At 43.6% G+C, this 25,372-nt stretch overlaps 2 protein-coding genes across 9 annotated transcripts in view; one reads left to right on the top strand and one right to left on the bottom strand.

Annotated features, from left to right (window-relative positions):
* Positions 1-25,372, top strand: part of POC1A (POC1 centriolar protein A) — a 132,713-nt gene that overhangs the window by 95,009 nt on the left and 12,332 nt on the right. The gene's annotated exons all lie outside the window — the stretch shown is intronic.
* Positions 8,458-8,820, bottom strand: LOC128592161 (glutaredoxin-related protein 5, mitochondrial-like). The gene has a single exon (XM_053600028.1). It carries the CDS (start codon positions 8,818-8,820, stop codon positions 8,458-8,460), a length of 363 nt encoding a protein of 120 aa, XP_053456003.1.

Raw genomic sequence — 25,372 nt, 5'->3', positions numbered from 1 at the left:
TAAGTACATGATCTGCCATTTGGATGTTTGAAATTGACCAGCAAGTGCTGTTTTTTTAAAAAACATAATATAATGGACCTATTTTCCTGTCCTAATTAATGAGGTAATAGTGCCTGCCTCGGGATCCTGGCTCTCAGAGCCATCTAAGCCCTGGCCAGGCCACTAGACTCCAAATTCACCAACATTCCATCCTTCCAGAGTGTGCCTACCTGGAGCTGGCCTGGGCCACAGCAAAGTTTGAAAGAAACATTGTATGTGTCCGTTCATCCTCCTCTTTGCTAGGTAGACACTCCAGGGACATACAAAGAACTGTGATCAGTAAGTCTAGACTTCAAGCACCTAGGCTCTGAGTTTGAAAGTGACCCCTTCCTAATCCTCCGAGCAACCTTGGGGAAATCCTTTCAGTTTTCTAAGCTCTGGTATATTTGTCTGTAATGTGCAGGTGGTCATGGGCTCTGCCTCCCATGTTCATGGTAAGAATTAAGGGAGATGAATCTGCATGAAGTATTTAGTTAACCATGCCTGTCTCTAGGTAGCTACTCAGTAAAAGTTAGCTATGGCCCAGACCATGCTCATCAGCGAGATAGATAGGGCCCCTCCCACTGGATCTTAGGTTGGCATCTTGTATCACAGACTCATAGCGCAACAGTTCAGTAGCACAGAATACCTTGATAAGAAGTGGTGGCCAGCACTGGGGGTATCTCACCCTAGGGAGGGAGTATGGTCCTTGCAGAGGAAGCAACATGCCTACAGGTATGGAAGGGGCCATGGGCACATCTGGGGAGTAAGGGAAGCATAGGGTGGCTGGCTTGCAGCAGGTAGAGGGCAGGGCAGGATTTAAAGATGCTAGGATTCAGCTTGGCACCCAAAGCACAGTAGTTAAAGTGCCAGCCACATACACCAAGGCTGGTGGGTTCGAACCTGGCGCCAGGCCAGCTAGACAACAATGACAGCTGCAACAAAAATAGCTGGCATACTACTCGGGAGGCTGAGGCAGGAGAATCGCCTAAGCCCAGGAGTTGGAGGTTGCTGTGAGCTGTGTGACGCCACAGCACTCTACCGAGGGCAATAAAGTGAAACTCTGTCTCTACAAAAAAAAAAAAAATAGCTGGCATTGTGGCGGGTGCTGGTAGTCCCAGCTACTTGGAAGGCTGAGGCAAGAGAATGGCTTAAGCCCAAGAGTTTGAGGTTTCTATGAGCTGTGACACCATGGCACTCTACTGAGGGCAACATAGCGAGACTCTGTCTCAAAAAAAAAAAAAAACAGATCCTCTGATTCCTTGGCTCTTTTTTTTCTATTTTGGTAAATGGCTATAATTTATTTAAGTAACCTGTAAGTTATATGACCTTTAGGTTGTTTCAACTTTAAAAAAAAATTTTTTTTATTGTTTGGGATTCATTGAGGGTACAAAGAATTAGGTTATACTGATTGCATTTATTAGGTAAAGTCCCTCTTATAATTGTGTCCTGCCCCCAAGAGGGATTCCTTGGCTCTTAACGGCAGCACATGGGTAGAGTAAGACTTCAGGAGGGACACATGTAGCCAATGAGGGAAAGAGAGGTATTTAATCCAAGGGTGGGGGCAGCAGGAAGAGTAGTCCCCGGGTCAGCCCAGGGGAAGGATGCAAAGGACCCTTGGTGTCTCTAATGGAGATGGAGCTGAGTTGTCAGGGCATCTTTCCACACCTCAGGATGGTGGGCTAAGTGAGGAAAGCATTATGTCACATCATCGGTAGCATGTCACAGAGCCCAGCTGGGAATGCACACCTCAGACCCACTGAAGGAAGTACACTTGAAGGGAAAGGTCAGACGTCAGGACAAGGGGGCTTGGAGAATGCAGGCTGCTTTGTGCAGTCCCTGCTGAATGCCTGTTAAACCCTGAGAAGAAGGCATGTGCTAAGGGAGACATGAGCAGCATGCAAAGACTTAAAAAATACCTACTTCAAACCCATCAGAAAGTGCCTAATGTTTTCTCTCATCAAGTGAGAGATCAGGGGAGGTGGAATCAATTAGAACTTTATAGGATAAAATTGGAAATTGAGTCTGAGACGATGGTTAAAAATAGCTTCATTGGATCCAGACAAATATAACACTAAAAACATTTCCTGGAAAAAAACACATGCAAGGTTTTGTTATGTGGTAGCAGTTAGGAGTGTGACAGTAACTTTGTAAGAAACTTGCATCACAGAGAATAAGTGAAGGTGGTTCTGTGGCCTATGGCTGTGTGTTTGGTATCTTTGTGGAACCCTGATCCTACCTCATCATTCATCCCCTTTGCAAATTCAAGTGGCAGTCCATCCCCAACCAGATGCCAGGAATATCAGCCAGTCAGCTACTTTGCAAAACTGGCACTGTCTCTATTTCTGGATAACACAGTGAGGACTGTTGTTGATGGACTCAATATGTCCTGGGGAAACTTGGATTCTACAAATGAAGACCTAACTGAGGCCTAGAAGTTCATCTCATTTTCAGAACTCTACAAGGTGCATGTGTGTTAATCTGGCCATGTTTTCCTTAGTTGTTTTCCAGACTCACTGATCTCTCCTGAAATTAGGGCTCTTTTTTTTTTTTTATTGTTGGGGATTCATCGAGGGTATGATAAGCCAGGTTACACTGATTGCAAATGTTAGGTAAAGTCCCTCTTGCAATCATGTCTTGCCCCCATAAAGTGTGACACACACCAAGGCCCCACCCCCTCCCTCCGTCCCTCTTTCTGCTTCCCCCCCATAACCTTAATTGTCATTAATTGTCCTCATATCAAAATTGAGTACATAGGATTCATGCTTCTCCATTCTTGTGACGCTTTACTAAGAATAATGTCTTCCACTTCCATCCAGGTTAATACGAAGGATGTAAAGTCTCCATTTTTTTTTTTTTTTTTTTTTATTGTTGGGGATTCATTGAGGGTACAATAAGCCAGGTTACACTGATTGCAATTGTTAGGTAAAGTCCCTCTTGCAATCATGTCTTGCCCCCATAAAGTGTAACACACACCAAGGCCCCAAGTCTCCATTTTTTTTAATGGCTGAATAGTATTCCATGGTATACATATACCACAGCTTGTTAATCCATTCCTGGGTTGGTGGGCATTTAGGCTGTTTCCACATTTTGGCGATTGTAAATTGAGCTGCAATAAACAGTCTAGTACAAGTGTCCTTATGATAAAAGGATTTTTTTCCTTCTGGGTAGATGCCCTAATGGAATTACAGGATCAAATGGGAGGTCTAGCTTGAGTGCTTTGAGGTTTCTCCATACTTCCTTCCAGAAAGGTTGTACTAGTTTGCAGTCCCACCAACGGTGTAAAAGTGTTCCCTTCTCTCCACATCCACGCCAGCATCTGCAGTTTTGAGATTTTGTGATGTGGGCCATTCTCACTGGGGTTAGATGATATCTCAGGGTTGTTTTGATTTGCATTTCTCTAATATATAGAGATGACCAACATTTTTTCATGTGTTTGTTAGCCATTCGTCTGTCATCTTTAAAGAAAGTTCTGTTCATGTGGGATTGTTGGCTTTTTTCATGTGGATTAATTTGAGTTCTCTATAGATCCTAATTATCAAGCTTTTGTCTGATTGAAAATATGCAAATATCCTTTCCCATTGTGTAGGTTGTCTCTTTGCTTTGGTTATTGTCTCCTTAGCTGTACAGAAGCTTTTCAGTTTAATGAAGTCCCATTTATTTATTTGTTTATTTATTTATTTCATTTATTTTTTTTTTTGGCCGGGGATGGGTTTGAACCCGCCACCTCCGGCATATGGGACCGGCGCCCTACTCCTTGAGCCACAGACGCCACCCCATTTATTTATTTTTGTTGTTGTTGCAATTGCCATGGCAGTCTTCTTCATCAAGTCTTTCCCCAGGCCAATATCTTCCAGTGTTTTTCCTATGCTTTCTTGGAGGATTTTTATTGTTTCATACCTTAAATTTAAGTCCTTTATCCATCTTGAGTCAATTTTTGTGAGTGGGGAAAGGTGTGGGTCCAGTTTCAGTCTTTTACATGTAGACATCCAGTTTTCCCAACACCATTTATTGAATAGGGAGTCTTTCCCCCAAGGTATGTTCTTGTTTGGTTTATTGAAGATTAGGTGGTTGTAAGATGTTAATTTCATTTCTTGGTTTTCAATTCGATTCCAAGTGTCTATGTCTCTGTTTTTGTGCCAATACCATGCTGTCTTGAGCACTAAGGCTTTGTAGTACAGACTAAAATCTGGTATGCTGATGCCCCCAGCTTTATTTTTGTTACAAAGAACTGCCTTAGCTATACGGGGTTTTTTCCGGTTCCATACAAAACACAGAATCATTTTTTCCAAATCTTGAAAGTACGATGTTGGTATTTTGATAGGAATGGCGTAGAATAGGTAGATTGCTTTGGGAAGTATAGACATTTTAACAATGTTGATTCTTCCCGTCCATGAGCATGGTATGTTCTTCCATTTGTTAATATCCTCTGCTATTTCCTGTCTGAGGATTTCATAGTTTTCTTTATAGAGATCCTTCACCTCCTTCGTTAGGTATATTCCTAGGTATTTCATTTTCTTTGAAACTATAGTGAAGGGAGTTGTGTCCTTAATTAGCTTCTCATCTTGACTGTTATTGGTGTATACAAAGGCTACTGACTTGTGGACATTGATTTTATATCCTGAAACATTACTGTATTTTTTGATGACTTCTAGGAGTCTTGTGGTTGAGTCTTTGGGGTTCTCTAAGATGATGTCGTCAGCAAAGAGGGAGAGTTTGACCTCCTCTGCTCCCATTTGGATTCCCTTTATTTCCTTGTCTTGCCTAATTGTATTGGCTAGAACTTCCAGCACTACGTTGAATAGTAAAGGTGACAGAGGACAACCTTGTCTGGTTCCAGTTCTAAGAGGAAAAGCTTTCAGTTTTACTCCATTCAGTAAAATATTGGCTGTGGGTTTGTCATAGATAGCTTCAATCAGTTTTAGAAATGTGCCACCTATGCCTATACTCTTCAGTGTTCTAATTAGAAAAGGATGCTGGATTTTATCAAATGCTTTTTCTGCATCTATTGAGAGGATCATGTGATCTTTATTTTTGCCTCTGTTAATATGGTGGATAACGTTTATAGACTTGCGTATGTTAAACCAGCCTTGCATCCCTGGGATGAAGCCTACTTGATCATGATGAATGACTTTTTTGATGATAAGCTGTAATCTATTGGCTAGGATTTTGTTGAGAATTTTTGCGTCTATGTTCATGAGTGAGATTGGTCTGAAATTCTCCTTTTTGTTTGGGTCTTTTCCTGGTTTTGGTATCAGGGTGATGTTTGCTTCATAGAATGTATTGGGGAAGATTCCTTCTTCCTCAATTTTTTGGAATAATTTCTGCAGTACAGGAATAAGCTCTTCCTTGAAGGTTTGATAGAATTCTGGAGTGAAGCCATCTGGACCAGGGCATTTTTTGGTTGGAAGCTTTTTTATTGTTTCTTTGATCTCAGTGCTTGAAATTGGTCTGTTCAGGAGCTCTATTTCTTCCTGGCTGAGTCTAGGGAGAGGGTGTGACTCCAAATATTGATCCATTTCCTTCACATTGTCAAATTTCTGGGCATAGAGTTTCTGGTAGTATTCAGAGATGATCTCTTGTATGTCTGTGGGATCAGTTGTTATTTGGAATTAGGGCTCTTAATGAGGTGTTCCAGCAACAGCCAGAGCTGTCTCTACCAGGCAGTTGGCAGTTTCCCTGCTCCCTCTTCTTGGATTCAGCTCAGCGGAGGGCAGGCAGGCCCACAGCAGGCCTCTCTGGATGGTCCAGAATGACCCAGCCCTCTCCTGAGGCCTATAGCCAGGTGGCCGCCACCATCCATCTTCCCAAATGGCTTGCTCAGGCAGGCTTGCTATTTGATCTGTGACTATTGGCCTTAGCTGCACGCCCCCCTACCCCCACCCCCTCAGTGGTGCACTCCTCACTATCCATCTGATTCTGAAGTACCTCTGTACTCTGCAGGGGTGGGAGTCTCAGCCACCCCAACTCTGGGGTGGCAGCACATGGGTAGAGTAAGCCACTTTCAAAGTCAGCCATCTGAGTCATGCCCTCCTACTTCATCCCATCTCCCTCCCTGCCCCTTCCCTCCCACACAAGGAGGTCTACTGTTTAGCGCAGACTCTGATGCTGAAACTGACTCCCAGGTCCTTCAGGCCTCTTGACCTGCAGAACATCCGTCCATGGGAGAACCACAGGGATGTGGGGACAGTGGCCAGGGATGTTTTCTGAGCGAGTCGCAGAACCTCTAGCCCCTGGGTGACATGAGCAGTGCACCCCATTATGGAGGCTCACTGTCCTCAAAGCCTGCCTTCCTGTTCAGCAGGCTGGATGGCCCAGTGTAGTGAGTCTACCTCTGTGGATGTTTGTGGCCTGTTTGGCACCAATCCGTGGGCCAGGGTCCCAATCTTAGTCCTTTCCAGGGTGAGCGCTAAATTGGCACCTCTTTGCAAAGAAAAGGCTTAGAGGCCAGTAAGCTGAACAAGCATGTGAGGAGGAGTAACTCAGAGCTTTGTCGGTTTCACCACTGCCTAGCTTGGTGACTTTGGGCAAGTCACTTAACCTCTGTGCTTCACTTTTCGAAGGTGAAACATAGAACTTCACAGTTCTCTTGGGAGGATTAAATGCATCAGGCTCATTGAACAGTGCCCGGCAATGCCCATGCACTGCAGATGTGTTAGGTGCTGCTCCTGGTACTGTTAGAGTCATTATCCAAGGCAGGGCAGGGGTGGGGGGGATCTTCATGGCAGCACCAGAAACAGCTCCGCAAATTCTCTGCTGCCTCATGAAGACAGACCCATCACTGCCCAGGAAGGCTACTGCTCAGCCCTCAGAGCAAAGATGGCAGGTTCCTTCCGTGCACATACACTCACTGAGGCCATTCTTTTTTTTCCTTTTCTTTCTTTTTTTATTTTTTATTTGTTTGTTTATTTATTGTTTGGGATTCATTGAGGGTACAAGGAATTGGGTTATGCTGATTGCATTTGCTAGGTAAAGTCCCTCTTATAATTGGGTACTGCTCCCAACAGGTAGTTTCCACATTTTGGCGATTGTAAATCAAGCTGCGATAAACAGTCTGGTGTAAATGTCCTGATGATAAAAGGATTTTTTTTCTTCTAGGTAGATACCTAGTAATGGGTTTGCAGGATCCAGTGGGAGGTCTAATTTGAGTTTTTTGAAGACTCTCCATATTTCCTTCCAAAAATGTTATATTAGTTTGCAGCCCCACCAGCAGTGTAAAAGTGTTCCCTTCTCTCCACATCCATGCCAGCATCTGCAGCTTGGAGACTTTGTGATGTGGGCCATTCTCACTGGGGTTAGATGATATCTCAGGATAGTTTTGATTTGCATTTCTCTGATGATAGGGATAATGAGAATTTTTTCATATGTTTGTTAGCCGTTTGTCTTCTTTAGAGAAGGTTCTATTTGTGTCTCTTGTCTAGTGATATATGGAATTGTTGGGTCTTTTTTTGTAGATTAATTTGAGTTCTCTATAGAACCTAGTTATCAAGCTTTTGTCCAGTTCATAATATACAAATATCTTTTCCCATTCTAAAGGTTGTCTATTTGTTTTGGTTGTTGTTTCCTTACCTGTACCTAAGCTTTTCAGTTTAAGTCCCATTTGTTTATTTTTGTTGTTACAATTGCCATGGAAGTCGTCTTCATAAAATCTTTCCTCAGACCGATATCTTCAAGTGTTTTCCCCACACTTTCTTCAAGGATTTTTATTGTTTCATGCCTTAGATTTAAATCTTTTATCCATCTTGAATCAAATTTTTTTCAATTCTTGTGGCAAATTTAATAAAACAGTTTGAGAATCACTCTTAATTCACAAAAACAAAAGGTTTTTGTGATATCCTTACAAATGCATGTGTTTCAGAATGAACCACCCAGGCATGCATGGGATCTCTGTGTTGGCAGTTTATTTTTAAAAACAATACCCTAGTTATCACAGTTTCTTCTTTGCCCACCAATTTGCCTTAATAGAAGTAGTTACAAAAAAACAAACAAATTGAAGGAATATATTCTTTGTAGACTGACACATTTGCAGAAAAGTCATGAATCATGATAATTCAGAAGCTCCTACTTTCACTCCTGAATCAGGCAAAAAATAAATGACAACATTAACAATAAATTTTGTTTACAGCAATACCATAATACGACATTGAATTATTATAGTGCAGTGGTTGCAATTAAGTTCACAATAGAATATTCTTAGACGAAACACCAGACGAACTAGAATCACTCAACTGCTTACAAACCAGAATAAGCAGTGCAAGCAGTTGTCTCAATAGAGAAAACCAAAATCAGTAAGGCTTTTCTGGCAGTGAGTCTCTGACACGCATGGCCCCCTCTGCTTAGAGGACCCCAGGCACTCTCACTTTGAGTCTTGGTCTTTCTTTTCATCATCTAAGAAGGCAGAGCGGATTCCCAGCTTTTTCAGTTCCCATTCTGGTGCATCTACAGAAGAATGACACAGCCCCCCACAAACTCACCATTGAGGTACACTTGTGGGATAGTGGACCAGTTGGAGTAGTCTTTAATGCCTTGTGGGAGCTTAGGGTCGCCAGCACGTTGTAGACCGTGCAGCCCCAAGATCTGCACCACAGCGTTGCTGAAGCCACACTGGGGCTGTTCCGGCATCCCCTTGAGGAACACAACCACCTTGTGTTTCTTCACCATCTCATCCAGCTCCTCCGTTGAGCCACCGCCACCTGCGCCCGAGCCTGCAGTCTGCAGGCCCGGACTCCACAGGCTGCCACCGCCAGCGCCACGCCCCCAGCAGAACAGAGCTGCCACGGCTGGGCGGAGGGATCCACTCATTCCCGATTGCTCACCGGAGCTCTACACCACTCTTGAATCAATTTTTAAGTGGTGAGAGGTGTGGGTCCAGTTACAGTCTTTTACATGTGGTTATCCAGTTCTTCCAACATCATTTATTGAATAGGGGTTCTTTTCCCCACTTTATGTTCTTGTTTGGTTTATCAAAGATCAGATGGCTTTAAGTTGTTAGTTTTATCTCATAGTTTTCTATTCCGTTCTAAATGTCAATGTCTCTATTTTTGTGCCAATGCCATGCTGTTTTGATCACTGTGGCCTTGTAGTATAGCCAAAAATCTGGTAGGGTGATATCCCTGGCTTTGTTTTTATTACTAAGAATTGCCTTGGCTATGCAGGGTTTCTTCTGGTTCTATACAAAATGAAGAATTGTTTTTTTAAATCTTGAAAGTATGATGATGGGGTGGCACCTGTGGCTCAGTCGGTAGGGCGCCGGCCCCATATACCGAGGGTGACGGGTTCAAACCCGGGCCCCAGCCAAACTGCAACCAAAAAATAGCCGGGTGTTGTGGCAGGCGCCTGTGGTCCCAGCTACTCGGGAGGCTGAGGCAGGAGAATCACTTAAGCCCAGGAGTTGGAGGTTGCTGTGAGCTGTGTGAGGCCACGGCACTCTACCGAGGGCCATAAAGTGAGACTCTGTCTCTACAAAAAAACAAAGAAAAGAAAGGATGATGATGGTATTTTAATGGGATTGCATTGATCTGTAGATTGCTTTGGGTAGTATAGACATTTTTACAATGTTGATTCTCCCCAGCCATGAATATGGTATGTTCTTCCATTTGTTAATATCTTCTGCTTCTTTAGGGTTTTGTAATTTTTTTTGTAGAGGTCCTTCACGTATTTCCTTTTTTTTTTTTTTTCTTTTTTTGAAGCTACTGTGAAAGGAATTGTGTCCTTGATTAGCTTCTCATCTTGGCTATTATTAGCATATACAAAGGGTACGATTTGTGAACATTGATTTTATATCCTGAGACGTTGCTGTATTTTTTATCTCTTCCAGGAGTCCTGTGGTTGAGTCTTTGGGGTCTAAGTGTAAGATTATATCGTCAGCGAGAATTTGACTTCTTCTGCACCCATTTCAATTCCCTTTATTTCCTTCTCTTGCCTGATTGTATTGACTAGAACTTCCAGCACTATGTTGAATAGTAGTGGTGATAGAGGACAACCTTGTCTGGTTCCAGTTCTAAGTGGAAAAGCTTTCAGTTTTACTCCATTCAGTAAACTATTAGCTATTGGTTTGTTGTAGATGGCTTTGATCAGATTCAGAAATGTTCTACCTATGCCTATATTCTTAAGTGTTCTAATTAGAAAAGAATGCTGAATTTATTGAATGCTTTTTCTGCATCCATTGAGAGGATCATATAGTCTGTTTTAGCTTCTGTTGATATGGTGAATTACATTTATGGACTTGTGTATGTTAAATGAGCCTTGCATTCCTGGGATGAAACCTACCTGATCATGATGAATGACTTTTTAAATGTTAGCTGTAATCTGTTGGCTAGGATTTTATTGAGAATTTTTGCATTTGTATTCATTAGTGAAATTGGTCTGAAATTCTCCCTTTTAGTTGGGGCTTTTCCTGGTTTTGGTATCAGGGTGATATTTGCTTTGTAGAACATGTTGGAGAAGATTCTTTTTTTGTCAATTTTTAAAAATAATTTCTGCAATATGAGGTTAAGCTCTTCTTTGAAGGTTTGATAGAATTCTGGTGTGCAGCCATCTAGACCAGGGCATTTTTTTGTTGGAAGGATTTTTATTGTTTGTTTGATATCAGTTGTTAAAATCGGTCTGTTCAAGAGATCTATTTGTTCTTGATTAAGTCAAGGGAGAGGGTGTGATTCCAGGTATTGATCCATTTCCTCCACATTGTCAAATTTCTGGGCATAGAGTTTTTTTTTTTTTTTTTTTTATTAAATCATAGCTGTATACATTAATGCATTTATGGGATACAATGTGCTGATTTTATATACAATTTGGAATGCTTACATCAAACTGGTTAACATAGCCTTCACCTCACTTTCTTAATTATTGTATTAAGATACTTATATACTACACTTAATAGATTTGACATGTACCCTTGTAAAGTGTACCGTAAATGTGGTCCCATCGATTACCCTCCTCCATCCAACTTCCTCCCTCCCCTCCTCTTAGAGTTTCTTGTAGTACTCAGAAATGATCTCTTATATCTCTGTGGCATCTGTTGTTATTTCCCCTTTATCATTTCCGATCGAGGTTGTTAGAGGTTTTACTTTCTGTTTCTAGTTAATCTGGCCAAAGGTTTATCAATTTTATTTATTTTTTGAAAAACCAACATTTTATTTCAAAACTGTGTCTTCATTGTTGTTATATTTGAGGAATTTATCAATTTCCTCTTTTATCTCTCCCGAACCAAACTATCATTCAGCGTAAGGTTGTTTAATTTACAAGTCTTTGTGTAGGGGTGAATGTTTTTGCTGGAGTTGAGTTCTACCTTACTGCTTTGTGTCTGAGAAGATACAAAGTGTAATTTCTGTTCTTTTAATTTTGCTGAGGTTTGATTCATATCCTAGGATGTGGTTGATTTTGGTATATATACCATGGGCTGACGTGAAAAATGTATATTCTTTCGCTCTGGAATGATGTATTCTGTATATGTCTATTAATCTCATTTGTTCTAGGGTCACATTTAAGTCCTTTGTATCTTTTTTCTTTTTTGAGACAGAGTCTCACTTTGTTGCCCTTAGTAGAGTGCTATGGCATCATAGCTCACAGCAACCTCAAACTTCTGGGCTTAAGCAATTCTCTTGCCTCAGCCTCCTAATTATCTAGGACTATAGGTGCCTGCCACAACTCCTGGCTATTTTTAGAGATGAGGTCTTGCTTTGACTCAGGCTGGTCTCAAACCTGTGAGCTCAGGCAATCTACACCTCAGCCTCCCAAGTGCTGGATTACAGGTATGAGTCACCGCCCTGACCCTAAGTCCTTTGTATCTTTGTTTAGTTTCTGTCTAGTTTCTGTCTAGAGCAGTGGTTCTCAACCTTCCTAATGCCGAGACCCTTTAATACAGTTCCTCATGTTGTGGTGACCCCCCAACCATAAAATTATTTTTGTTGCTACTTGAAAATAATTTTATGGTTGGGGGTCACCACAACATGAGGAACTGTATTAAAGGGTCATGGCATGAGGAAGGTTGAGAACCACTGGTTTAGAGGATCTGTCCAATTCTGTCAGAGGGGGGTTGAAGTTCCCAGTTATTACAGTGTTATGGGATATCATATTGCTCAGACCCATCAAGGTCTGTTTCATAAATCTGGGAGCATCTAAGCTGGGTGCATAAATATTTGAAATTAAAATGTCTTTTTGTTGTATTGTTCCTTTGACCAGTATAAAGTGTCCGTCATTGTCTTTCTTAACTTTTAATTGCTTTAAATCCACTTGTATCTGAAAATAAGATTGCAACCCCTCCTTTCTTCTGATTTCCATTTGCTTGAAATACTGTTTTCCATCCCTTAACCCTAAGTCTTGATTTGTCCTTCAAGGCTTGGTGTGTCTCCTGCAGAAGGCTTGTGCTTTTTTATCCAGTCAGCCAGCCTGTGCCTCTTCAGTGGTGAATTCAGTCCACTGACATTTATTGAGAGAATTGATAATTGTGGAGTTCTACTCATCTTATTTTGTGAAAGTCCATTATGTAGTTTTATCCATTGTGCCATTGTGGAAGCTAAGTTTTGATCTTTAGCTTCTGGGTGTTTACTTTGCTGGTGGTCCATTGCGATGATCAGTGTTAAGAATAGGTCTAAGTGGCTGGGCGCCTATAGCTCAAGTGGCTAAGGTGGCAGCCACATACACCAGAGCTGGCCAGTTCAAATCCAGCCCAGGCTTGCCAAACAATAATAACAACTACAACCAAAAAATAGCCGGGCATTATGGTAGGCACCTATAGTCCCAGCTACTTGGGAGGCTGAGGCAAGAGAATTGCTTAAGCCTAGGAGTTAGAGGTTGCTGTGAGCTGTGATGCCACAACATTCTGCCCAGGGTGACAGCTTGAGGCTCTGTCTCAAAGAAAAAAAAAGAATAGGTATAAGTATTTCCTGTAGAGCTGGTCTTATTGTGGTGAATTTCCTCAGTGCTTGTATATCTGCAAAAGATTTGATTCTCCATCAATTTTGAAGCTTAGTTTAGCAGGATACAGAATTCTAGGCTGAAAATTGTTTTGTTTAAGAATGTTGAGGGTGGATGACTGTGCTCTTCTAGCTTGGAAGGTTTCAGTTGAAAAGTCTGCTGTCATCCTAATGGTTCTGCCTCTGTATGTCAGTTGGCATTTGTATTACTCCTGGCTGCTTGCAGAATTTTTTCTTTCGTCTTGACTTGGGACAGGTTCATTACAATGTGTCTTAGAGAGGCTCTGTTTGAGTTGAGATGACCAGGGTTTGATATCCATCTGAAAGGAGTGTGTCCAGGTCTTTAGTAAAACTTGGGAAGTTTTCATTTATGATAGTCGCCAGTAGGGCGTCCATTCCTTTGGGACAATCATCTTTCCCTTCAGGAATCCCCATTATTTGTATATTTGAACACTTCATGGAGTCTCGTAGTTCTGTAAGTGCTTGTTCTGCTTTTTCTCTCTTTTCTGCCTCTTCAACTGCCTGGGTTAACTCGAAAAGTTTATCCTTTAGCTCTGAGGTTCTTTTTTCTCCATGGTCTAACCTATTTTTGATACTTTCTGCTGTATCTTTACATTCCCTGATTGTCACCTTCATTTCCTTAAGTTCCACCATATTCTTTCTATATTCTACATATTTCTCGTCCAACTTTTGGTTCTGACTTTCCATTTTCTCGTCCATTCCTTTTATTGTTTTTATCATCCATATTTTAAATTCCTTTTCTGTCATGTCCATTAATTCTTTGTAGCTGAAGTCTTCTGCAGTAGCTGCCTCATGGTCCCTTGGGTGAGTTCCTCTGTTTTGGTTTTTCATGTTACCTGCATTTTTCTGTTGGTTCATTTTCATGTTTTCTTTCTTCTCATTTACCTCTTTGTCCTCCTTTTTCCTCCTCACTGCCACCTTTGCTTCAAATTACCTAGTCTCGGAGCTTAGATCTTCAAGTGGCCTCAGCCTGAGCAGAGGTAAACTCTTCACTGTGGCCAACTAAGCAGAAGTCCTTGCTCTTAGTGTCAGTATGTTGCAATATGTCTCCAGGACACCAGGTGGTGCTGTGGTTTTGTTTTGTTTTGTTTTGCTTTGCTTTAGGAGATGGAAAGCACGGCTAGCAATCTCTATGGTCCTTATTCCAAACTTAGTTGCCTTTGGTGATCGCCTGATTGTTTCCCTACAATAATCCTTCAGGGTCAGGTCTCACTGTGCTCCCTGACTCCAGCTTTTGTGGGGTGCAGGAGTCCCTCAGCCTGTTCTGAGAATAAAGTTCTAATCCCAGCAGGCAGAATTAAAATGGCTATTCTTTATGCCCCTGCCTAGACCTTCTCCAGGACCTTCCCACACTGGCAGCCCCCTGGCCACTGAGACCTTCTCAATTTGGCTACCTCACCAGCCACCAAACCTATAGCAAATGCACTCCAACCTGCTTTCAAATCTGGTTGCTGTATACTATTCAAGTCTGCCTCCTCTTCTAAGCTTTCCACTTAATGCACAGCTTCCCCCAACAACTGAAAACTCCAGAAAGGCTTCCTCCTAAGGGGCCAGCCATTTGCAATCACTTGCCTAATTCATCAGATTTACACTGCTCCAGATCATATGCTATATCCAGCTCACCACCTCCTTGCTGTGCTCTCTGAGCTACAACTCTGGGTAAGGTCCCCGTCAGGTATGGCTGGGTTCTCTCTGTTTCCCCAGTCATTCTAGGAGAGCTCAGCTGAACGATCCTTCTGGTCCGCCATCTTGCTCCGAGAAAACCACTGTGTGGTAGGCCCTGTGTGAGACCCATTCCCACTCTCAAGACTGATTCTGTCAATGTCAGAGCCAGGCCCTCAAGGAGGAGTATGCAGCCGGGGTCCCTGGAGACAGCAGGGAATAGAGTTTCAGATGGGAACCTAGCATACCAGGTCAAGGAGGCCATGGATCTGCTGGTATAGGCTAAGAGAAGAAGAAACCCAGGAACTTTTGCTTTTCCTGGTAGAACATTAAACAGCAAAGTTGAGGTTTGACTCATGCAGAGGACCTGGGTAGAATAGAGGTAGGGACCCAGAAAGGCTTGGACTCAGGCAAGAGGCAGAGCTGTCATGTCCCTACCCCCAGGGAAGTGACTCTTGCAGCTGTCCTGGCTTGGGGTCAGCTTGGAGCCAGGTCTCACAGCAGAAAAGAGGCGTGATGAAAAAAGCAAGATGATGGCTGGTTCCTGTAAGGCTTCTGGCCTCCAGAGCAACCTATCAAGTTGGGGTTGGCTATCTCCTATCCCTTAGTCCTCTCAGGCCAAGAGGCCTCTCCAAACTGTCCTTGGGGGTGTACTGTTTTACCTTTTTATGAATACCTTTTTTATAAAATGCATATTATTTATATTGTATTTTTATAAAATACATATTATTTTTCAAATGTGTATTTATATGGGAAAAATAGACTTTGGGATGACCTTGCAAGGTGCATGGGCCTTTGCCCTGTCTCCCACTGTTGCCATCCCCAGGTGTAGTCTTCAGGTCTATCAGGTCCTGGCCTATCAGGTTTCCCCACATTAAGAGTGTGGGGATCATGTCCTCATCATGATTATTATCCTTTTGATGTTTATCTGAGGCCTGCGACTTTCCAAGGGTTTTTCTTCACAGCCATGGATTTATTCTACCACCTATTACTAGCATCATGCCAGGTGCAGATAGGGCATTAATGATGTCTTATTGTGCCAGGACCAGCCTCTGGGTCCACTCAGCCTGAGGCTTCTCCAGGAAGCCAGGTGATCCTGATCTCAACCACTGTGGGTGAAAGCTTTCTCAGCCTCCCTTGCCTAAACAGTTTTGATAGAGCTTGGGGTCGCTTCATCAAGAAACTCTTCTGCAAACCAAACTTGACCTTCCTGAAAGGTAAGGCCAGAAGTTCTTGCTCCGGGCTTTTTGATCATAGAGCCCAACAGGCCAAGTCCCTTAGGTCACCAGCTAAAAAACATACACACCCTTGCCTGGGCGTGCCCTTGTGTGGGAGAGACCCTTCCTTGCGCCTACCAGAGGTTGCTGTTTGGGGCTTCACTGGTTCCTTTGCTGAACTTTTTGAGTCCCTGATCCAGTTGATACCATGCTTTGAGCAGCTGGGATTTATTCAGCTGTACATGTCCCCACCAGTTATGGGGAGTAGTGGTCCCCCTGGGTTTCAGGACTGCTCTATTCACCCAGTGAGCCACCTGCCTATCAGCTTGGGCACACCTGCCCTCCTGGGTTTTAGGGGCCACCTCCATCATTCATCACCTGGATGAACTTGGGTAAATGACATCTCTCCCACAGCCTCAGTTTCCTCCCTTGTAAAATGGGGATAGTCACACCTACTTGGGTACTCTGAGCACTATTGTCAAGCTCTTGGTTAACTGGGTGTGCTAGACTGGTGCCAGCTGCTTTTTGAAGCAAAGGTGAGTCATTCTCTGAGGAGTGATGAAGGAAAGCACTATGACAGCCTGGTGGCCTGGGAATGACAGGAGTGGACATTCCACAGTCCTCTGTAACTGCTGGACTTGAGTCTGAAGAATGCTTTTGAGGTCCCAGTGAGATTCTAGTGTCTGGTTAGGCAAGAGCATGGGAAGGGAGAGAAAGAAGAGGTTTTTCCCCAGGCACCAGGAAGGAAGATGACACAGGAGGTGACAGAGGCACTGGAGTGCACATGGTGACTTGAAAATCAGGAAAAGGTCATAGGTCCATTAGATCAGCACTCTGAACCTGTACCTAGGCATCAGGGGCCAAGATCAAAGCTCCTCAGACATTATACACTCCTTCCTATGACAGCCATTTTTTGGATCAAATTATTGTAATGATTTTTGAGGAAAATGTATTTCCTTCCTAGCAGTAAAACTTAGATTTTTCTTTGAGGGACTTTTTGCTCCTCAGAACCACCAAGGGAATTCTCAGGAGCACAAGGGCTGATGTCAGGACTTTTGTACTGTGTGTCCCCCACTAGGATCCCTTTAGGTGCAGGGGCTCTTGCTGTGAGCTTGTCCTGAGCCCCATCCCCTCCCCTGTCCCCAATGGAGAGACTATCCTATGGCTTGTCCCAGAGTCACTAACCTGCTGTGCCTGCCATGAGTCTTCTCTTCTAAGAAAATGGGCTCGATCCAAGGGGCACTAGGGGTCCAGAGAAAAGCCCAGACTAGGATTCAGAAACTGCAGCTGCTCTGACCTGGCTTTATGTTTTTCTGGCTTTCCATAAAGAAGAGATTTTAGGCACTGCCCATCTATATGTCTATCCCATAGAGTGGACAGCAAGAGGTGGGGTGGTAATTCCCCTAGAGCCTTATATCATATGCTGTCCTGCCCCCAGGCCAGTCCCCTCTGTTCTGGTCACCCTTGGAAAACTCCAGGCTGGCCCCATGGCTACTAGGTCTGCCTGCTTGGCAGTTGGGCCCCTGGTTTTGGTGCTTTTCCCCCTCGTGCTCTTGTAGGAGCTACCAAATGATCTAGGGGTCTTTTTCATAGATGTTGGGAAACTCACCAATAAGCAGGGAGAGGGTGTTTCCACAAATAACATTCCTATGGATCCCACCCCTGCATTAGCTCCCAGACTTTGTCCATGGACTCTCAGAGACTAGAAGGGCTGCTGCACAGTGCTTAGTGACCCTCAGGAGTAACAGAGGTTCAGAGGCCCTGGGTCTTCCTTAGGAGTTGCTGGAGATGTGGCCAGTGACCCAGTTGCTGGGGAGGCTGCTATGAGGAGCCCGGCACAGGCCCAACAAGCGGCTTGGTGGTTTTGCCTCAGAAGCCCACAGCAAAGTTATTTTTGACTTCAGTTTCACGTCTTGCTGCTTTTTAAAAATACCAAGCCATGAAATTCCTGCTCCAACTGTTTTTTTATGGCACCCAGTGCTTCAGGCTGGCCATAGCCTGTGACTCATGGAGGCTGCTGGGCTCTGGAACTTGAAAATGTATGCAGTGGGGAGCAGGCAGGGAGGAGGCCCACCAGCCCTGCTGGTTTGGGTCTCTTTAGCACTTGAATTTATTAAACATAGGTCTTTGCACTCTACTGACCTAACTTAACAAGACCAAGGATTTTTGCCTGCTTGTTCGGGGGAGTTAAGAGAGAATGGCGCATTTGCTTAAAGATATCTTAACTCACACACTCCACCCCCACACCATGGTCCTGGCAGTTCTCTATTTGATGGGCTGCTCTGGTGAGGCATGTTGTTCTACACTGGGGGGAGGGTGGGAATTCTGATCTACCTAACCATGCTCTGGGGTTCTTGGTGTCTATCCTTCTTTCTTAGGATGGCCAACTGTTATTTGTGGAAACAGACTCCAGATTTTAAAGTAGTTATGCAGTTATCCCTGGGGGTCAGTTCTGGGCTAGGTGTGCCCAGACTGAATTTATTGGGAAAGTATAGAGCACAGCCAGTGGTCACCCCTATTTACAGGGCATGTGCAACCCTCCTGACACTGTTCTCACTCATAGACAAGGCTGTGAGGGTGGTAGTTACTACAAAAACGGGCCCTCTCTCTATGTCTACACATCTTGCCGCCTCACCTACTTGGTCTAGAGTGGATTTAGCCATTATCCTCTTTATAAACCTTCAAGGTCTGCCCTTTCATCCAAAGTCAAGTTCAGGACAACCTGAGCTTCACCCCCTGGGGGTTTGGAAACATGAGACTTGTTTTTTTCCCCTCTATTAAAAGACCACTTTCTGAGGAACAAGCGACTCAAGACACTTTTTGGTCTGTGCCAGGAACACCCTTGGTGGCTATCTCTAACCAGTTGCTGAGGGACTGGGAAGAAATGTCCATCCATCTGGGCCCTTGCCGCCCGCCCTCCCCCAAGCCCTCTTGTTCTTTTTGACACTTTCTCTATCTTTGCAAATGTGAGGGATGGGGAGGCTTTGTCTTCCCCGAGTACCAAGTCAGGCTAGTACCTGGCCTCCTCTCACAGCCTGTGGCCTACTAGTACCATTCAAAAACAGGGCAAGCTCAGGTTTATTATTGCAGGGGGGGCTGGATGGCAGCTCCCACGAGGGTTTGGCAGAAAACTCTGGCTTTCCATCTTCTATCCTGTCTGCGGTTGTGGTAAAAGCACTCCTCCAAAGAAGCTATAAGACTGAAGGCCTCTGCCTGCCAGATGGGCTTAGCAGTGGCTTACCTCTAGGGCCTGGGAATGTTCATGGTCAGTCATGTGAGATTTCTTTTGTGAGGCTTTGAGCAGGCCTAGAGGTGGGGGAGAAAGCTGGGATATGGGAAGGTGGTGATGGTGGAGAGCAGAAGCTTAGAGGGGAGGAGTGAGGCCCAAGCAGGGACATCTCATTCGGGCTAACTCTGGGCTCATTCTGAAAGGAAGGAAGAAGGGGACTTCGGGTAATTTGTTCTTGCTCCTCTGCTCTGGGGACCTGAAAGTCCTCCCAGCCATAAGAAAGGGGCCTATGAATGTTACTACAAGACAAGCTGACCCAAATGGGCTCATGTGGCTCTGCAATTAACCAAGCCACAGCCTGGTTGATCACAGTTGGCCCTGCGGCTACTTGGCTCTCTCCTGAATGAAGTGCTGGCATAGCAGGGCCGGGAAAGGCTTCAGTCAGCCTTCTACTTCCTTCCATTTGCTCTTTAGAGGGCCCTGATCCAAACCTGTTCTGTGGGTGCAGACTGTTATCATGGCCAAATGGCAGGGGAGGAGAGAATGCAGAAAGAAGCCTTGAATTTATTAGCAGGGCATGGCATTTTGGAAGCAATTCTGTGCCCCTATTCTAATCTGAGCTCAGCTGGTCTCCAGAAAACTGGCCAAGATGAGAAGCCAGGTTTCCCCACTGCAGCTCAGGGGGTGCTTGACAAGACGGGGGGAGGCTTATGAGACTTGGTTCCTGGTGGCCTGTGGTCTTGCTGCAGGTGGGAACTGCAGCCTGACTTGCCAGTCTATACCGAAGTGTTTTTTTTTTTTTTTTTTTTTTTAGAGACAGAGTATCACTTTGTCACCCTCAGTAAAGTGCTGTAGCATCACAGCTCACAACAACCTCCAGCTCTTGGGCTTAGGCGATTTCTCTTGCCTCAGCCTCCCAAGTAGCTGGGACTACAGGCGCCTGCCACAATGCCCAGCTATTTTGTGTTGCAGTTTGGCCGGGGCTGGGTTTGGTGCCGGCGCGCTACTCACTGAGCCACATTCGCCGCCCTGAAGTTTTTGTTTGTTTGAGACAGAGCCTCAAGCTGTCGCACTGGGTAGAGTGCTGTGGCATCACAGCTCACAGCAACCTCCAACTCCTGGGCTTAAGCGATTCTCTTGCCTCAGCCTCCCAAGTAGCTGGGACTACAGGCGTCTGCCACAATGCCCAGCTGTTTTTTGGTTGTAGTTGTCATTGTTGTCTGGGAGGCCTGGGCTGGATTCAAACTGGCCAACTATGGTGTATGTGGCTGGCACCCTCGCTGCTTGAGCTAGAGGCGCCGAAGCTATACTGAAGTTTCTGAGCCTTCAACAAGCTACCAAGCAGTCCCTCCAACATGAGATGATTATGTTTATCAGGTCTTGTTAAATTAACTGTATTTAGATTGTGGAAAAGCCAGCCTCTGAAGAAATGAGATATAGATAGTGGCTAAGGCCCAGGTCCGAGGCCCCATGCTCAGCCCTATTGGGACTCACCCTGAAGTCAGAACATAGCAGAGTCTGTGGCTGAGCATGACTAGCATTCTTCACCCTGGGGCCTGTACCTCTCAGACACTTGGCCTCCTTGGCGGCCTGCACACAGCTGGCAAAGAGATGTGTTTCAACCCAGGCCAGTGTTGTTGGGTTGTGGCTCAGATTGTCCTCCCCTCTGGTGTGAGCAGTACCCCATGGGTCCCAGGAGTAGTTTTATGAATGGTGGAAAATGGACATACTTTTAATAGTTTTTCCTTGTAGGGGAAGCAGTGACAAGGAAAAGGCTGTGTTCATTGAAAAGGAGTTGTAAAGTGATGAGGGAGGTAAATTAGCTGAGATTCCTTAATCTGGCAACTAATCTACTAATAGAAAGTTGTGTTTATTGGGCTCTCTGTGCCAAAGTCACTGGGCGCCAGGCACTCCCAGAACCTTGCGCACCACCTCCCACCCTGTTGCTGGATCCAGGTGTGTCACACATCGGAGCTGCTTGCACGACCAGAACTCCCTAGCTGGGGCAGTCCCAGAGGAACTACACAGGGTCACTCCCTACAAAGATCCAGCAACAACAGAGTGATCCCGCTAGGGTCTAATCTTGGAGAGATACCTCCCCAACTCTGAGGACGGCCAGAGGCAGCGGTGAAAAACAATCATGAGGTGAAATCAACAGAAAAACTCTGGCAATATGAACAATCAGAGTAGATCAACTCCCCGCAAGGATCAATGGGGCAGACACAGCACAAGATCCCATGCACAAACAAATAGCTGAGCTGTGGTGCATCTTACAAGGGTATATGTGAAACTTGGTAAATGTGGAATGTAAGTGTCTTAGCACAATAACTGAGAGAATGCCAGAAAGGCTATGTTAACCAGTGTGATGAAAGTGTGTCAAACGGTCTGTGAAGCTAGTGAATGATGCCCCATGATCATATCAATGTACACAGCTGTGATTTAATTAAAAAAAAAAATAGCTAAGATGTCAAAAATCGAATTCAGAATCTGGATAGCAAATAAGATCAAACTAGAACTCCAAGGAGTAACCCAAAAGATATCTCAAGAATTCAACAAATTCAAAGACCAAATGACCAAAGATTTTGACACATTGAGACAAGAAGTTGCAGCCCTCAAAGATCTGAGAAACACAGTAGAATCCCTCGGTAACAAAATGGAGCAAGCAGAAGAAAGGATTTCTGACATTGAAGACAAAGCTTTCGAATGCTTCCAAACTCTCAAAGAGGAAGAGAAATGGAGGGCAAAAACAGATCACTCTCTCAGAGAGCTCTGGGATCATTCAAAGAAAACCAATATTCATCTTATATTTTGGATCCGCGAAAGCGATGAAGTGGCTTCACAAGGCACAGAGTCTCTTCTCCATGAGATTATGAAGGAGAACTTTCCAGACATGCCAAGAGATTCTGAAATTCAGATAGCAGACAGTTTCAGAACTCTAGCATGACTCAACCCAAATAAGACATCCCCCAGACACATCATAATCAATTTCACTAAAGTTAATATGAAGGAGAAAATTCTGAAAGCAGACAGATGAAAGAAAACCATCACCTACAAGGGCAAGAATATTAGAATAACTGCAGATCTCTCTGCTGAAACCTTTCAAGCTAGAAGAGGATGGTCATTGACTTTTAATCTCCTAAAACAAAATAACTTTCAACCCAGGATCCTATACCCAGCTAAACTGAATTTCATTTATGACGGCGAAATTAAATACTTCAGTGACATTCACATGTTGAAGAAATTTGCCATAACTAAACCGGCTCTCCAGGATATTCTCAGACCTATCCTCCATAAAGACCAGTGTAATCCTCTACCAGAAAAGTAAACCCACCCAAAAGATTTTGATCAAATTCCAACTTCCACAGTCGCAAAAGGATTAAAAATGTCCACCGGACTCTCGAAAGGCCTATTAATATTCTCAATTAATGTGAATGGTTTAAACTGTCCCCTAAAGAGGCACAGGTTGGCTGACTGGATACAAAAAGTCAAGCCAGATATCTGCTGCATACAAGAATCACATCTTACATTAAAAGAGAAATATAGACTCAAGGTGAAGGATGGTCATCTATATGCCAGGCAAATGGAAAGCAAAAATAGCAGGCATTGCAATCCTGTTCACAGACGCAATAGGCTTTAAAATAATTAAGGATAAGGATGGACACTTCATATTTGTTAAAGGTAATACTCAATATGATGAGATCTCTACTATTAATATTTATGCACCCAACCAGAATGCACCTCAATTTATAATAGAACCTCTAACAGACATGAGCAACTCGATTTCCTCCACCTGCGTAGTAGTTGGAGATTTTAACACCCCTTTAGCAGTGCTGGATAGATCCTTCAAAAAGAAGCTAAGCAAAGAAATTTTAGATTTAAACTCAACCATTCAACATCTGGACTTAACAGACATCTACAGAACATTTCATCCCAACAAAACTGAATACACATTCTTCTCATCAGCCCATGGAACATACTCCAAAATCGACCACATCCTAGGCCACAAATCTAACCTCAGCAAATTTAAAAAAATAGAAATTATTCCTTGCATCATGGAATAAAAGTTGAACTCAATAACAACAGGAACCTGCATACCCATACAAAAACATGGAAGCTAAACAACCTTATGCTGAAGGATAGATAGATTATAGACGAGATTAAGAAGGAAATCACCAAATTTTTGGAACCAAACAACAATCAAGACACGAATTACCAGAACCTCTGGGATACTGCAGAGGCAGTCCTAAGAGGGAAATTTATAGCACTGCAAGCCTTCCTCAAGAAAACGGAAAGAGAGGAAGTTAATAACTTAATGGGACATCTCAAGCAACTGGAGAAGGAAGAACACTCCAACCCCAAACCCAGCAGAAGAAAAATAACCAAAATCACAGCAGAATTAAATGAAATTGAAAACAAAAGAATTATACAACAGATCAATAAATCCAAAAGTTGGTTTTTTGAAAAGATCAATAAAATAGATAAACCTTTGGCCAACCTAACCAGGAAAAAAAAGAGTAAAATCTCTAATTTCATCAATCAAAATGGTAACAATGAAATAACAACAGACCCCTCAGAAATTAAAAAAATCCTTAACGAATACTACAAGAAACTCTACTCTCAGAAATATGAAAATGAAAGAAATCAACCAATACCTGGAAGTACGCCACCCACCAAGACTTAGCCAGAAGGAAGTGGAAATGTTGAACAGGCCTATATCAAGTTCTGAAATAGCATCAACTATACAAAATCTCCCTAAAAAGAAAAGCCCAGGACCAGATGGCTTTACGTCAGAATTCTACCAAACCTTTAAAGAATAACTAGTATCTATATTACTAAACCTCTTCCAAAATATAGAAAAAGAAGGAATATTACCCAACACTATCTATGAAGCAAACATCACCTTGCTCCCCAAACCAGGGACCCAACAAGAAAACAAAATTATAGACCAATATCACTAATGAATATTGATGCTAAAATGCTCAATAAAATCCTAACAAACAGAATCCAACAACACATCAAAAAAATTATACACCACGACCAAGTGGGATTTATCCCAGGGTCTCAAGGCTGCTTCAATATATGTAAATCTATAAATGTAATTCAGCACATAAACAAACTAAAAAATAAGGACCATATGATTCTTTCAATTGATGCAGAAAAAGCTTTTGATAATATCCAGCATCCCTTCATGATCAGAACACTTAAGAAAATTGGTATAGAAGGGACATTTCTTTTTTTTTTTTTTTTTGTAGAGACAGAGTCTCACTTTATGGCCCTCGGTAGAGTGCCATGGCATCACACAGCTCACAGCAACCTCCAACTCCTGGGTCTAAGCGATTCTCTTGCCTCAGCCTCCCAAGTAGCTGGGACTACAGGTGCCCACCTCAACACCCAGCTATATTTTTTTGGTTGCAGTTTGGCCAGGGCCGGGTTTGAACCCACCACCCTCGGTATATGGGGCTGGCGCCTTACCAACTGAGCCACAGGCGCTGCCCAGAAGGGACATTTCTTAAACTAATAGAGGCCATCTACAGCAAACCCACAGCCAATATCTTATTGAATGGGGTTAAACTGAAATCATTTCCACTTAGATCAGGAACCAGGCAAGGTTGCCCATTGTCTCCACTGCTCTTTAACATTGTAATGGAAGTTTTAAGTTTTAGCCATTGCAATTAGGGAAGAAATGGCGATCAAGGGTATCCACATAGGGTCAGAAGAGATCAAACTTTCACTCTTCGCAGATGATATGATCGTGTATCTGGAAAACTCTAGGGATTCTACTACAGAACTTTTAGAATTGATCAAGGAATACAGCAATGTCTCAGGCTACAAAATCAACACCCATAAATCTGTAGCCTTTATATATACCAACAATAACCAAGCCGAACAAACAGTCAAGGACTCTATTCCTTTCACAGTAGTGCCAAAGAAGATGAAATATTTGGGAGTATACCTACCAAAGGATGTGAAAGATCTCTACAAAGAGAACTATGAAACATTAAGAAAAGAAATAGCTGAAGATGGGGCGGCGCCTGTGGCTCAGTCGGTAAGGCGCCGGCCCCATATACCGAGGGTGGCGGGTTCAAACCTGGCCCCGGCCAAACTGCAACCAAAAAATAGCCGGGCATTGTGGCAGGCGCCTGTAGTCCCAGCTACTCGGGAGGCTGAGGCAAGAGAATCGCTTGAGCCCAGGAGTTGGAGGTTGCTGTGAGCTGTGTGTGGCCACGGCACTCTACCGAGGGCCATAAGGTGAGACTCTGTCTCTACAAAAAAAAAAAAAAAAAAGAAATAGCTGAAGATGTTAACAGATG

This window comes from Nycticebus coucang, chromosome 8, assembly GCF_027406575.1.
Source record: "Nycticebus coucang isolate mNycCou1 chromosome 8, mNycCou1.pri, whole genome shotgun sequence".
NCBI lineage: Eukaryota > Metazoa > Chordata > Mammalia > Primates > Lorisidae > Nycticebus > Nycticebus coucang.
Note: the sequence above shows the minus strand (reverse complement) of the source record. Positions and strands in the feature narration are given on the sequence as shown.